The sequence below is a fragment of the Denticeps clupeoides genome, unplaced genomic scaffold (genome assembly GCF_900700375.1).
Source record: "Denticeps clupeoides unplaced genomic scaffold, fDenClu1.1, whole genome shotgun sequence".
NCBI classification, from domain to species: Eukaryota; Metazoa; Chordata; class Actinopteri; order Clupeiformes; family Denticipitidae; genus Denticeps; species Denticeps clupeoides.
The window spans coordinates 35,971-50,840 of NW_021629806.1; the positions used below are offsets into that span (position 1 = coordinate 35,971).

The following is a 14,870-nucleotide window of genomic DNA, read 5'->3' on the forward strand; positions in this document are numbered from 1 at the left end:
TAAGTCATTTTTATGTTTAAAAAAAAAAACACTCTTCACCCCATTAAAAGGCTTAACTCAGAATAAGTCTATTGTAACAAAATAATGCACAATCAATACAGATAAGCTTTTCACATCTTAAGGATGACTGGCGATATATATGGTGATATATATGCTCTTTTTCACTCCCTATAAGTGCCTGTTTATGATGTCCCTTATGTAGACTTCCCCTGTGTGCATATGAAGCAAGCTATACGTTTTTTCCTCCAGAAGCAATGATCTAAACACGAACCCTACATGGTTGTTCTGTTCCTCACTCATTACATGAGGTGTGTCTATCACCCCAATACAATTGCCCCCCATCCAAAAAATGTGTTAAGTGAGTAGTGTATATGATGTAATATCTCATTAATAATAACGAGACTAAATAAAAACTAGACTAAAAGGACTATTCATTTCTCTTGAAGAGATGGGACACAAGCACATCTCCACTGGCTCCTAGACAACAGCCATTCAGAAAACAGCAGTACTGTGTCTGGGTAAAATGCAACACAACCACCATCCTGGAATCCTTCATGCTTCATGTTATTCTGCTACTTGTAACGAAATCTTCTGAAAACTTTGTTGACCCCATCCAGGTAGTCAAACAGCTACACAGCGCCGGAGCCCCGGGGGTGGATGAGATCTCATGGCTATGGATGTTGTAGGGATTTCATGGTTGACACGTCTCTGCAACATTGCGTGGACATCAGGGGCAGTTCCAGTGGAGTGGCAGACTGGGGTGGTGGTCCCCGTTTTTTAAGAAGGGGGACCAGAGGGTTCCAACTATAGGGGGATCACACGCCTCATCCTCGCAGGAAAGGTCTACTCCAAGGTACTCCAAGAGAGGAGGGTTCGGTCGATAGTTGAGTCTCGGAATGACCGCTAGGCCACCTCTGCCTCTGCCACCACAGACTGTTAAAACAGTCCGTGTAGAACAATGATTGCGGTGCTGCACAGTCGTCTACAAAGCGGGAGCGATACGATAATAGATGGACTCTGGTGACAAATTAAACAAAGCCTTGAGGCAAAGAATTTTCCTTGAAAATTTTTTTGTAATCGAATCCTTCGAGTTACTCGAATAATAGTTTTAGCCCTAAAAATGTGTTTATATGTTATGCACAAGGCGTACAAAAATCGAATACAATGATATTCTGTTGTTTTGTCATTTTTCTATGAATGTATGTATTTGTAATGAATATAGGGGGTGAAGAAGATTTACATGAAGCGGTGACGCCGGCAGGTAAAGACGAGAACGTTGTGTCTCTAGAACAACAGTCCTGAAAGGGAGTCATTCATGTCCTCGCAAACACATCCTGCTTTAATATGCATCCTGCTGCTTTTCCTGATTGCATGGTATCTACACCCCACGGCAGAACAAAGTGTCCCCAGTGCTCATTCAAAGGCTGGACACACGACTTTGCATATTTCCACAGATTCTCCCAGGTCACTATCTATGTAAAGAGCTCAGACACCAGCCTGGACCCAAAGTGCCTCGAGGAATCACACAAGAGCTGTAATTTTTTGGGATTTAGTTTTATGCCGTATTACCAGTGCCTTTTGCGTAATAATATTGTAAATGACTGAATATGTTTGAAACGCAGGCCGCAGCTCATACAACTCTAAGGACAACGTGTTTTTACACACATGGACAACAAGCGGCGGGTGGGTTTGCTGATCCTAACCTTCTTCTACCTGTGTTCTCCAACTGTAGGTAAAAATGGTGAGTCCAACCTTGTTTACTTTGTCACCAAATAAGAATAAAATGGAGCATGTTCTGTAATAAACATCATATCCACGCAACAATTTTCATTGGTGTGTATTTATTCCCACAACCCAAAAGTTAAACTTTACTGGTCCTGTAAAAAGCAGTCATATTGACTCCACTTCATATTTCTGGATGATTTAATCCCATTCCTGTTCCATCCCATATGTCCGCTGTTTCCCTCCATTCCTAGTAACACTTGCCAATCTGAAGCGTGGATCTACAGCCATGCATCAAGACAAACTTGCAGATTATGCACGCTTATCTAACATCTTACCTGCCATAAATGTACCGACTGAGGTGTTAAAACCTCTGGATGTCAGTATTTCAGAAAATGATCCATACCAATGTGTCTCGTGGCTGTTCAGATGATGAGCAATTTACGGAAGCATTACTGGCTGAGCTGGCTGCTGAACACACTTCTGAATACACGTATACACTACTTAATGTGCTGACTCTTTGTTTTACAGATAAAGAAAATGGCAAATTCGCTGGTAAGACAAAAATACTCTTTTCTACTGCATAATACAAAGATTACATTTTTCTGTTGTTATTCATTCATATATGAGTTTGGTGTCATTGGGGCTGCCAGAATTAAAGGAATATTCATTTAACATGCTCATTTTGATTATTTTCAATTGGGAACACACGGCTAGTGAGGTGCTCAAAGACAGGAGCAATGCATTACCACATGAAAATATCAAAATGCACATAGTTCCATGTGACACGCAATTCACATCTGAATTCTGATCTGAATCAGCACTTAGTTTGAAATCTAAGAACGGGGGGTAATTTGCATTTCCATCAAAAAAATTGCCTGTCAATTCCTGTCTGAGGCATTACTGCATGAAATGGCTGCAGAATTTATCATCTTGCTGGGGAAGACAAACGGTCGTTCACACTGCATCCCGCAGTTAGGTTATACATTCCATGCAACACCCCATTTTTTTGAGATTCTGCATCTAACAGTTTTTTTTAACATCAGTTAAGCTCCTTAATTAAATTAGTTTGAAAGAATATCCAAATATTGTTTTAAGAAATGTAATTAATTAAATTAACAATTTTAATGAAATGTGTTCAATCAGAGAAAATGCAGCAGAGGCTAAACAACCAGACTTAGCTGGAGAGGCGTGGGAAAAGACAATCCCAGCATAGTTCAGTGCATAGGATCAGTGCTACATTTTCATTAATCAGGATGATTGTTTTACAGCAGAAATATGGTGCAAAGTAAAATACTTCATTGGTAAGTCATAAAAACCATACTAATCTTGACCAGTTTCTTAATGTCCTTTGTGCTGCTGTGTTTGCAAATTACTGTAATCTCAGCTAAGGAATGTAGAACATTTGCTTTCAGTCACTTTGAGCCACTTTCTGCTCATGCAGGTTTGTGAGCATTAGGATCGACATCCAGGGTTTAATGTAGAAAGCAAGCAGGAGTAAAAATTATTAAACGACACTAGCAACTTGCTGTCTGGAGATATCGCTTTAAATCTACTTTCCTTTTATTTCCTGTTTACCTGAAAGTGTCTGTATCTCTTCAGCTTTCTTTGTGAACTTTAGAAGGCTTTGGACATTTCCACATTGTCCTGTCAGTCGTAAACTAGAATGTCAATATTACACACCCCCTCCCCACTCCCTGAAAAACGTTCTGTACTGGTCAGACTTTGTTTCCGTCTTTTCAGGATATACGTCCCAGACTTGCCAAAGCGCTGGCGCGACATCTCCAAGTAAGATTTCACACAACGTGCAATTTCCTTGTATCACACAGGAGATTATTGTGGTACTTATCACTATGGTTGCGTTAATCAACAGGCCAATGATGGCCACTGTGCATGATCAGGTCAGATGTAGCACTAGCTCCAGAGTGGGGTTGTCTCAGGTCCTGTCCTTCAGACCTTCAGCAGATGGACCCTGCTGAAGCGATTCATTTACATTTACATCATTTATCAGATGCCCTTATCCAGAGTGACTTACAATCAGTAGTTACAGGGACAGTCCCCCCCGGAGCAACTTAGGGTTAAGTGTCTTGCTCAGGGACACAAAGGTAGTAAGTGGGATTTGAACCTGGGTCTTCTGGTTCATAGGCGAGTGTGTTACCCACTAGGCTACTATCACCATAACCATAATTCGGTGTAAACAGCCCCAGCCATTGTGCTGCCTGGCCTGTCCCAGACTGATGTACTCATGCTGTATGGTGTCTCTTTGTTGCGCTGCAGGTTCGAGTGGTGATTCGAATAATAGCAGCAATACCGTCTGCTCGAACACAACCACAGTTGATGAAGGCTACACAGACTTCATCATTCCTTTCTGCTCAAATACGTCCTCAGGTAAATCTGTGCAAAAGTGTCTTGGAATGTGGGAGTCTCATCATCACATTTTAATTATAATTGTGTTTGATTTCTTAATTAACAATCAACAACTGTCAACCAGTCACCAGTTCAGGGTCTAAACTACAAGAAATAATAACAATTATTCCAAATAATTACAATTGCCATAATTATACAGTTTCACACATAGTTATGACACATGTAACCAAATCTTTTAATAACATAACTTATTGCATTGACAGGGACGAACTGTGGTTGGTCATTTGATACCAACAATACTACAATGACTGCTGACGGTGAGTTGAATGTTGTCATAAATCGGATACGTTCTGTTTTGAACATATACAGAACTTTAAAATACTACTAAAATATTGTCATTATTGAGAAATGCACTTAGTGTTTGTATTGAATACTGTTAAAGGTGCAACATGTAAGATTCTGGCAAACTCCTCGCCCTGGTAAACGACGCAGTGGTGTGTCGTTTTCAGTGGTGCAGTGTAGTGGTGGTTAAGGAAGCGGCCCCGTGATCAGAAGGTTGCCCCACACACTGCTCATGGCTGCCCACTGCTCACTACGGTTAAAAGCAGAGGACACATTTCGTTGTGTCACCGTGTGCTGTGCTGTGTATCACAATGACAATCACTTCACAACCCACCAGCTGACAGGATACGATCTCGTGGCAGCGTTTTGTCTTCTCATCTCTGAGGGTGGACTTGGTATTACAGTAAGTCACTCACTAGCACCTCTTGAGGGCAGTGCAGTGGAGTGCAATGGCCTAGAACCGCCAAGGTGTCACTGAGGTGCCACTGAGCAAAGCAGAGGACACAATTCATTCTGTCACCGCGCGCTGTGCTGTGTTTCACTTTTTTTTTTTTTTCATTCTTTCTTGAGACGCACACTGAAACAGGGCTCTCAAGTCCTCTCATGAGATACACCTTCTTGGCATTGCTCACACTTAGAGATGTTTACCAGACAAAAATGTAGACCGGTAACCCAATTTGGACTGCGCATGGTTACCCCGACAGCCACATGGTACGGCCATAACCTAACCCTAGCCCTATCCTTACCCAAATCGGGTAGGCACAGGCCTCACAGTGGCTGCAGCCAGATGCTCTTGGCCGCCGCTGGAGCACATGCGCACTGCCCGTCCCCACCGTCGCCCCCACCAATCTCACGCGAACGTCATCATTTGTGAGTCCTGCTTATATTAAATAACGGCAACAACACACGCTGACATCTTCGGCATCATTTCTTCACATTCTCTTGATAATTACGGTTACTTCGATGAAAATTCAAAACAAAAAATCTTACACATTGCACCACCGTTAACTGATGTAAGTAAGACTGTTGACTGCAATTAAATAAAATGTGATGTCTGGTTCTTTACAGAAACGCCTTTATTTCAGGCACTGGGGTATTGGCTGTACAAAGAGGGGACTTCATATCATATAGAAATTTCTAGTAAAAGCAACTTGTCCATTCTTGTTAAACTGTATGGAGAAAATGGTAAGTGATGAGTAAATTGGTGGTCAGACAGATAAATTCGTTCAAGAAATGTTGATTTGAGTGATGCATAAATGTGAGCAAAATGTGTTGCCTTCTCAAATGCAATGTGGACTTGGTTTACAGCCACTCGATCTGTGAATACAGATACCTTGTGTAAAGGGGCGACGTTTGATGACAGATGCAACCGTATGTAGGAGAGCTTCGTTGAACCAGAGTGCTTAATTTTTTGAGAATTCTGTTAAATGATTACGCTCATTTTTTTTATTTGGCATTTACTATGTATCTGTTTTTTCACCATTCAGTATATTCACAGTCCTTCGGATACAGGATCGACCTGAACAATGACTTAAAATGTCGATTGTGTGGGAATCCTGCGAAACCCCTAAGTGTGCTAAAAGTGAATTTTACATTTGGAGATGAAAAGGGCAGCGCAATATCTCCCAAAGATGCTGCGTAAGCAAATGCTGCTATGCTTTTGTTCATTTTATGGAATCTAAGTATCATGCACAGACCCTCATTTTGGCAATTCTCTCAACAGTACGGCCATGAAAGACTTGCGCTCTGTGGCGGACATGATGGGCAACTTGACAGCCGCCGCCATTTCCATAGGGCCCGTCTCCGGGGTCATGGTGAAAGCAAACAACATAAGTACTGTTCAAACGCTGTCCATTGTGCAGAGTGACAATTTAAGTGTAAGTATTCCCCACAACAGTCCACAATGTGAATCCTCAATGATCGCTTTCATTTAGAAACGAACCACTGATGTATTTGTTAAAACCATGGTGGGTCATTGTCTGAAGAATGGAAAAGAAGTTACCATTCATACCTTATTAGCCTAGCAGCCTGTATGCCTGTAGTCAGGGTTCACATGAGATCCTTGAGATGAGAACTCTTTATTGCGGTTGCAATACACCATGTCACAAGTATCAGCAAAAAATAAAAAAACTGACCATCAACCCTGCTGTACACATACACAAACATCACATATGGGGGTAGACAGGTCAGGAAAAACAGAGAAAACTGAATCACATGGGGAGGCATGTGATTCAGGCTTTAGACTGGGCTGCAATAGGAGTACATTGTAGGAACTGAAAAAAAAAACACCTCAGCTACATGAACACAACATAAAAAGTCACCCGCCGCACTGGGGGCGCTGGTCATCAGACCTGCCCCTCCACACGGGGATATGAAGCTGACGGATGCGTTGGACAGGGGTGGGAATGTCCTTGGGATGGGGGTGTTTGGATCAACAGTGGCCAAGGTCGAGGCCACTGCTCATTAGGGGAGGCCAAAAACTGATCGGATGGGTTGTTTGGGTAATCCATGCAGAAAAGCTGTGAATTTCCAGCTCAGTGTCCACACTCATCTACAGCCAACATTGATTTTCTCATAGATGGCATCTAATTTCATCAATAGTCACAGTGATGTTGTCCAATCTGCAATCAACAGTCACAGTCTGAGCGTCAACAGCTCTGCCCATTCAATCAATTCCCTCAAACCCCAGAGGGGTTTTGAAAGTGAAAGTGAAAGTCATTGTGATACACAGCACACAACGAAATGTGTCCTCTGCATTTTAACCCTTGGTGAGCAGTGGGCAGCCATGACAGGTGCCAGGGGAGCAGTGTGTGGGGACGGCGCTTTGCTCTGTGGCACCTGAGTGGCACCTTGACCGTTCGGGATTAGAACCGGCAACCTTCTGATTACAGGGCCGCTTCCTTACCCGCTAGGCCACCACTGCCCCAATATATGGGACGCTGGACTTACCCAGGGTGGGGTACCAGCCCACCGCACACCTTGAGTCAGCTTAGAGTCACCACTCCACCTAGTGTACACGCATTTGGACAAAGGAAGGAAACCCAGAGGATTTCTGTGATATTATTGAACAAGACCTGTTCACCTGGAGAAGAATATACATTTCATTCTAACACTAGTGTTTGGCTCAGGTTACATATATCAGTTTCAGGTCTGCATAGTATGTAATGGCTACTTTTGTAAAACATGTAATAAGGATTTTTAAGCTGGGTTCTGCTTAACATTAATACTGTTAACATTTTCAAGATTTTTCCCTACCCTTCTTGAGGAACAATTTTTTGCTTAAATTCACTTTTTGGTCACTTTGCAGATTGTTGAGTCTGAAGATGTATTCTCAAAGTATCCCATTTCACTATCTGTTCCAAAGGAAGCATTTGAGATAGCTTTTCGTTCCCAGAATACTACATTTGCTGGTGTGTTTAAATTCCCAAACTTGGGACAGGTATGCATTATTACCTCATTAACATATTAAAAATAATAATATATAGCTATAATATATAGCATGCTATACAGTCCCTGACAAAAGTCTTGTTGCTTATCTATTTTGTAAAAACACCTGCTATTAACCTGACTTTTAATTGATCAATTGGTGTTAGAAATAGCTCATATGAAAAGCTAAAACCCTACCAAATGATGTTTTATGCATTTCAATGCATTATTTCACTGAAAAAAGATTTATAATTTAATCAAGACAAAAAGACAAAGGTTTTGTTGCCTATACAGAAATTGAACAAATTTACTGCAAATACAAAAATATGACAGCTAATTAAGTAGTGGTGCTGTGAGATCCAAATTTAATATCTTGTTTGACTTCCATGAGCTTGAAGGACTGCATCCATGTGGTTTGGCAAGGATTCATACAATTTACTGGTGAGGTCATCAGGAATAGCAAAGAAAGCAGTCTTGCATGCCTCCCAGAGTTCATCGATATTCTTTGGTTTCGTCTTCCATGCTTCCTCTTTCATCCTGCCCCACACATGCTCAATGATGTTCATGTCTGGTGACTGGGCTGGCCAATCCTGGAGCATCTTGATCTCCTTCGTCTTGAGGAACTTTGATGTGGAGATGGAAGTATGTGATGGAGCACCACCCTGCTGCAGAATTTGGTTCTGAATAGTTGGGAATATAAAAGGTAGCTAAGATTTCTTGGTATTTCAGACTATTTATGTTGCCTTCCACCCTGCAGATCTCTTGCACAGCCCCATACTGGATGTAACCCCAGACCATGAGTTTTGTGGGTGAATCTCAGATCCATGCGGGCTCCAGTAGGTCTCCTGCAATATTTGCAGCGACTGTGGTGTAAGTCAACAGAAGATTCATCTGAAATATCCATCTTCTGCCACTTTTCCAGCGTCCATCCTTTTAGCAGGCTGTGGGCCTTGGCAAATGCCACACGGTTTATCAATTGTCTTTTGTTTAGTGCCGGCTTCTGGGCACTGTTTCGACCATGGAGGCCATTTCGAGACAGAATCCGACAAACTGTTTTGGTTGACACAGGGACTTCAGGTGACCAGGTCTCGTGGAGCTCTGCTGCAGTGGAAAATGCGCTGGCCTTGGATTTTCAAGCCAACAAACGGTCCTCTCGAGCAGTTGTCTTGCGGGGTCTTTACTTTACTTTACTTTATTTAGCAGACGCTTTTGTCCAAAGCGACTTACAAGAGGAAGACACCAGCAATTCTCGTTCAATTTCTATAGAATATCGAGTCTACAAACTAAGAGCCCTGATAAGGCTTAGACTTGTCATTGAAGAGCATGCTCGGAGATTGTTGGGTGCTAGACTAAGAAAAATTATAATGTATTTATACATTTTGTATTTGTTTGTTCAATGTGTACGCATGTGCGTGTGTAAGTGTTAGATTTGTCTGTAATATTTTTGGAATAAGAGGGTTTTCACCTTCTTCTTAAAAGTGGTGATAGTCTCGGCTAGTCGTGTGGAGGAGGGCAGGTTGTTCCACCAGCCAGGGACAACAACGGAGAACAGACATGATTGGAATCGGAGACCCCGTGAAGAAGGAATTTTTAGTCTCCTAGCTTGACCTGGGCTTGACCTGGGCTTGTCAAAAACGTCTCCAGTCTCTTCAAATCTTTTTTTATCCTCTGTACTTGCCGCTGAGATATATTGAAGGTGTCTTGATAATCAGCCTCTTGATAATCACCACTTTAGTCTCAGGGTGCATCTTCGGCATGTTTGCAGAGGTCTAGTTGCAGTTGATGTGAAGGTCTAGTGTACTGGGGTTCTTTTTATACACACCTGAGACCTAATGACAAGGCATCAACACATTGAGTCAAAAATTGACTCAATGGGTTTTACCAAGCTTTGAATATCAGAATACTTTTTGACAGTTTCGTTTTGCACTGTTATTACAAAATTATTATGAAACATTATTACAAAAGCTATTGGGAATAAAATGAGCCATTTCTTGTAAAACAAATCTTGATGAAAAATAGATTGCAGCGGCACTTGAGGTCAATTTGCACACAAGCAACAAGACTTTTGTCAGGAACTATATATGGAACTGCAAGAATGTTGTAACTTATATACTGATCAGTATATTAAGAAAAAGAATATTAATGTTTCGATTAAAGTAGCTCATACACAGGTCACAGGTTGCAAATGCCAACTCCATATAATCCTCAACCAACAACTCTGTCACACAATTCTTCACAATTCTTGCTTCAGAATGATTGTATTGTTTATTTAAAATGATACTTTTCAATCTTTTAATTCTGTTAGAGTTCCATAAATTTCTACACAACGTTTTTCATTTGTTTGTCTTTAGGATACTCAGAATACTCTCTATAATTCCATTTATGCCATTGAGATGGGAGTGAATGTCTCTAATCTCTCCAATCCAATCAGACTAAACATCAAATTGGACAAGGTACATGAATATATTTTTAAATGCCTTGAAAGTAGTCCTCATCCAATACTCGTTTTTCACAGGAGGGGACAAGAAACTACACTTGCTCATCCTGGGATGGAGAAGGTATTGTGATTATTTCGTGGTTCTATTAAAGCATTTCGAATGATTGTTAGTTTAAAGACGGCTGAGGGGAATTATATTTACCCCCTAGGAAATGCAACCAACTGGACAACTGACGGCTGCTTCACAAGCCTGTTAAATGGCACTGTAACCTGTGAATGTTCCCACCTGACTTTCTTTGCTGTGCTGATGGTATGTGGTCGCCCCCGCTTTACTAAGATCATCACGGCATGCTGCACTGGTTCTCAGCTGGACGCTTTCATTCTGTACGTCAGACTCAGGATCCATCCAATTACATCTCCAAAGTGGACTTGGACACGCTGACGTACATCACCTACATTGGGTGCGGGATGTCAATGTTTTTCCTTGGCATTGCACTGCTGAAGCATGCTGTGGTCAGGTACGTGGAACTTATTGAAGCCGAAGCCAGAAGCCTGTGCCTTTGTCTACCATCTGATTGGCTTAAATTCAACAAAATACCGACATCTTTAAACTATTTCAAGTTCAAGTTCAAGTGAGCTTTATTGTAATTTCAGCTAATTACAGGTTGGAGAGTACATAGTGAAACGAAGCAACATTTTTCCAGAACCTGGTGCTACATGTGACATTTAAACAAAGTCACATACTGACATAGAGTGCACGTGTGTGACATTGACAAACCAGACTGCATGACGTCCAAACAGAAGAAGCAGTGCAATGATGCCGCTGCGCAAAATGGAACCGTGCACCTGCCAATGCGTTCAATAATCGAAAGGTTTCGGGTTCAAATCCCATACTGAGGTCCTCTTGATCAAGGGTCCTTTCATGGCTGCCCACTGATCACTAGGGTGGTGGGTTAAATATAGAGGACACATTTCACTACGTGCACCATGTGTGACGTGACAATTAATGACTTTAAAAAATGTTACGATGTACCTCATAGAGGAGGTAGTTTGTGTGTGTCAGAGTGTGAGGGGTGTGTTTCCGGATGCAGTGTGTGGGGTGAATGTCTGTCATGGAGGGAAGAGAGACTCCGATGATCTTCTCAACTGTCCTCGCTATGTCTTGTTGGTGTTTGACTAATGACTGGACTGTAAAACAACAGATTCTAATGACCTTGTCCTTCATGTCACAGAAACACCAGACACGGTTCCAAGATCCTCGCCAACCTTTTCGTGGCCTTGTTCCTACTGAACCTCCTGTTCCTGTCAAACACATGGATGACCAACCTGAATAACGTTATCTTATGCAAGGCCGTCGCCAGCCTCATGCATTACTTCATGTTGTCTTCTTTTAACTGGTTTGCGGTGGAGGCATTCCACCTCTGCCTGCAAATCTACAGGTATTCCTCATCAGACATCCACAACTACATGGTGAAGGTCTGCATCGCCGGGTGGGGTGAGTTTCCATCTCCTCCTCCAATCCATTATCATCTGCTTTAATAATCGATGTCTTTTTTTTATGTATGTGATACTTGTTCCAAATCAAGATTTTTCCAAATTGGCTTCTCAACAATGTCACAAAATGTAAAAAATAAAGCTATTGACCCACTGAAGATTAATAAAAAAAATATTTGATTTGAATGTTTTCTGTCACCCATAACACAATATAAATTTTGAAAGGCAGGAACCAGCTCACTAACTTCCCCATTCTGAATTATTTAATTCCACCAGTCTATTGTAATTCAATTTATTTTATCTGTTTATGTAAATACTGTGGTGAAAATCTACACAGGACATTTACAGCATTTACATTTACAGAATTTTTCAGACGTCCTTATCCAGAGCGACTTACAATCAGTAGTTACAGGGACAGTCCCCCTGGAGCAATTTAGGGTTAAGTGTCTTGCTCAGGGACACAATAGTAGTAAGCGGGATTTGAACCTGGGTCTTCTGGTTCATTAGCAAGTGTGTTACCCACTAGGCTACTAGCACCCATGGACAATATGATACACAGCATAGTTGTGCTTTTTTCAGAAGTTCAGGAACAAATGAACTTTCCCATCTCCTCAGCTCCTTCCATGTTTGTGGTGATGGGAATTTTCTCAGTCGGGAAGTACGGCAACCTGACGATCACCACATATTCTGGAAACAGTGTCAGTATGTGAGTGCACGTTATTTGCATCGCTTTTCATATCAACAATAACACCAGTACTTAGTACAAAAAAAAAGAGAATATTAGTAGGACTGTGTTTTGAAGACTTTAAAAGAAACATAACTCTAATATTGATTAATATCTGTGTTTATATATATATATATACACACACACACACACATGTCTTTTCCACCAGGTGCTGGATAACGGACTCCTTCCTTCACTATGTGGTGAACACCAGTTACTACAGCCTGATCTTCCTCTTCACCTTCATCACCTTCATCATCATGCTGCACTGGCTCCACCTCCTTCGCAGTAAAATTGGCAGCTCGCAGTTGTCCGGCAGAGCAGGCATCTTCACCATTGTCGGCCTCTTCTGCGGCCTGGGTCTCAGCTGGGGCTTTGCCTTCTTCAGTTACGGAGCCTTGCGGGTTCCATCCTACTACATCTTCACCATCCTCAACTCCTTTCAAGGTGGGCAGCAAAAAGTGTTTTTTTGGCATTAAAATGTTTCAAAATGTTTCTAAAATGTTTCATCTTAAAAATGTTAATTCCTCAAAGGGTTCATCTTGTTCCTGTACTACTACAAAACCAACATGGCACCTGTCCAAAGCAGCCAAACGAACACCTCAGTATCTACATTAAACATTTTCGACAATCCATATGTAGTCAAAAAATGATTTGATCCACATCGGACACGTTTGAAAAGCATTTTCTGTCATTATCTACTACTATCGCTATCATGTTGCTCTGCTGTTCTTCATTCTGCTACTGGTTCACTAGGACCCTGGCTATGAACATCACTATTGTAGAAAAAAAAAAAAGTAGGGTCTTAAAATAGATCTTTAGGTCTTTAGCTGCAGTATGAAGAGCCTCAGTGGCTCAACTGATAAACAGATAAATAGAAAAGAGGCGTGACTGTCACTTTTAGGCTCTTTCCAAATTCAAGATGTTTGTTGCCAACAGAGCAGTATACATAGTATACAGTGTCTTTTATTTATATATAAATATATATAAAATTATGCATAATATCAATATGGCTTGTATATTATTATGCTTGTATTTATAAATGTTTGCTTAAATGTCTTAATTTGTTTGAGTGGTGGTAGTAGCCTATAAGCCAAGACCACAAAGTCCCAGGTTCAAACCCCACTTACTGAGCAAGACATTTAACGCTGAGTGTGTCCAGGGGGACTGATTGTAAGTTGCTCTGGATAAGGCTTCTTTTTTTCCCCCACCTCAGAAACAGTATCAACCACATTATTTTAAATACCAGTGTCAGACCAGAATAGCAGGATCAGTGCTTTCTTGATGCATTTTCTTGTGTGTTAAATTATGTCCTAATACATGAATGATTTCATAGAATAAAGCATGGATATCCTTTGTTGTATTATCATCAAACTCAAGAATGAATAAATAAAGAAAAGACCAGTCAAAAAGAACATTTAATTACAATTATTATTCAGACAATAATAATAATAACAACAATAAAATCTTTCACTGTAACAGCGCTTCTGCTTCCTCCAGAGCTAGTTCCATTTCTTTAACCTCCGAGATGTAGGACGCAGAATTCACCTTCAGTTTCTCTCGGGCTTCATTAACCTCCTTCATGTGGTTTTTAATCTCCTGGGGGCATGAATAAGAGCTTAATTTAAAACGTTTCACCCCGATTCGCCTTACATTTCCAGCATTCACCATGCAAGCCTTGTTAGTGCAGTAGGTAGTGTGTAAGTCTCATAATCTGAAGGTCATGAGTTCGATCCTCACACAGCAATATTTGATTTCTAGGTGGTGGCCTAGTGGTTAAGGAAGCGGTCCCGTAATCAGAAGGTTGCCGGTTCGAATCCCGATCCGCCAAGGTGCCACTGAGCTAAGCACAGTCCCCACACAGCTCCCCGGGCGCCTGTCATGGCTGCCCACTGCTCACTCAGGGTGATGGGTTAAATGCAGAGGACAAATTTCACTGTGTGCACCGTGTGCTGTGCTGCTGTGTAAGAAAGTGACAATCACTTCACCTTCACTGCTATTATCACTTGAAGGACAACAGGATCTTCACCCTGCAGACACTCACCAGCATCTGTGTCTTCAGGTCGGTCATCGTGCAGTCAAACCTCTTCAGCTCAGCCAGCAAACTTGCCGAAAGGTTCTAATGGTTCATACAAATAACAACAATGATGATTAAAAAAAAAAAAAAAAGCAATGAATATTGCACAGACATTTAAAACAGTGTCGCCAATTTCAAATATCAGTAATATCACAATCTGAAGAGAAAGAAAGTTATTAGGCTTCTATCGTTTGTCAGAATGGTGGCATAGCGTTACCATTGTCGCCCTTCTCAGTTCTTCATCTTGGGCCGATGTCTGACATATTTTCTCTCCCACCACT

At 41.4% G+C, this 14,870-nt stretch overlaps 1 protein-coding gene across 1 annotated transcript; it reads left to right on the forward strand.

Moving 5' to 3' along the window:
* The first annotated feature begins 1,236 nt into the window (after nt 1-1,236).
* On the forward strand, nt 1,237-13,881 carry LOC114774552 (adhesion G-protein coupled receptor G2-like). Its single transcript, XM_028966336.1, has 21 exons — nt 1,237-1,261; nt 1,465-1,534; nt 1,623-1,741; nt 2,254-2,277; nt 2,994-3,026; nt 3,466-3,510; nt 4,000-4,110; nt 4,353-4,406; nt 5,500-5,616; nt 5,740-5,802; nt 5,919-6,069; nt 6,155-6,308; nt 7,739-7,870; nt 10,209-10,310; nt 10,373-10,415; nt 10,504-10,604; nt 10,688-10,812; nt 11,527-11,789; nt 12,404-12,494; nt 12,682-12,959; nt 13,047-13,881. Exons 3-21 carry the CDS (start codon nt 1,666-1,668, stop codon nt 13,163-13,165), a joined length of 2,082 nt encoding a protein of 693 aa, XP_028822169.1. The 5' UTR covers nt 1,237-1,261; nt 1,465-1,534; nt 1,623-1,665; the 3' UTR covers nt 13,166-13,881.
* The last annotated feature ends 989 nt before the right edge of the window (nt 13,882-14,870 follow it).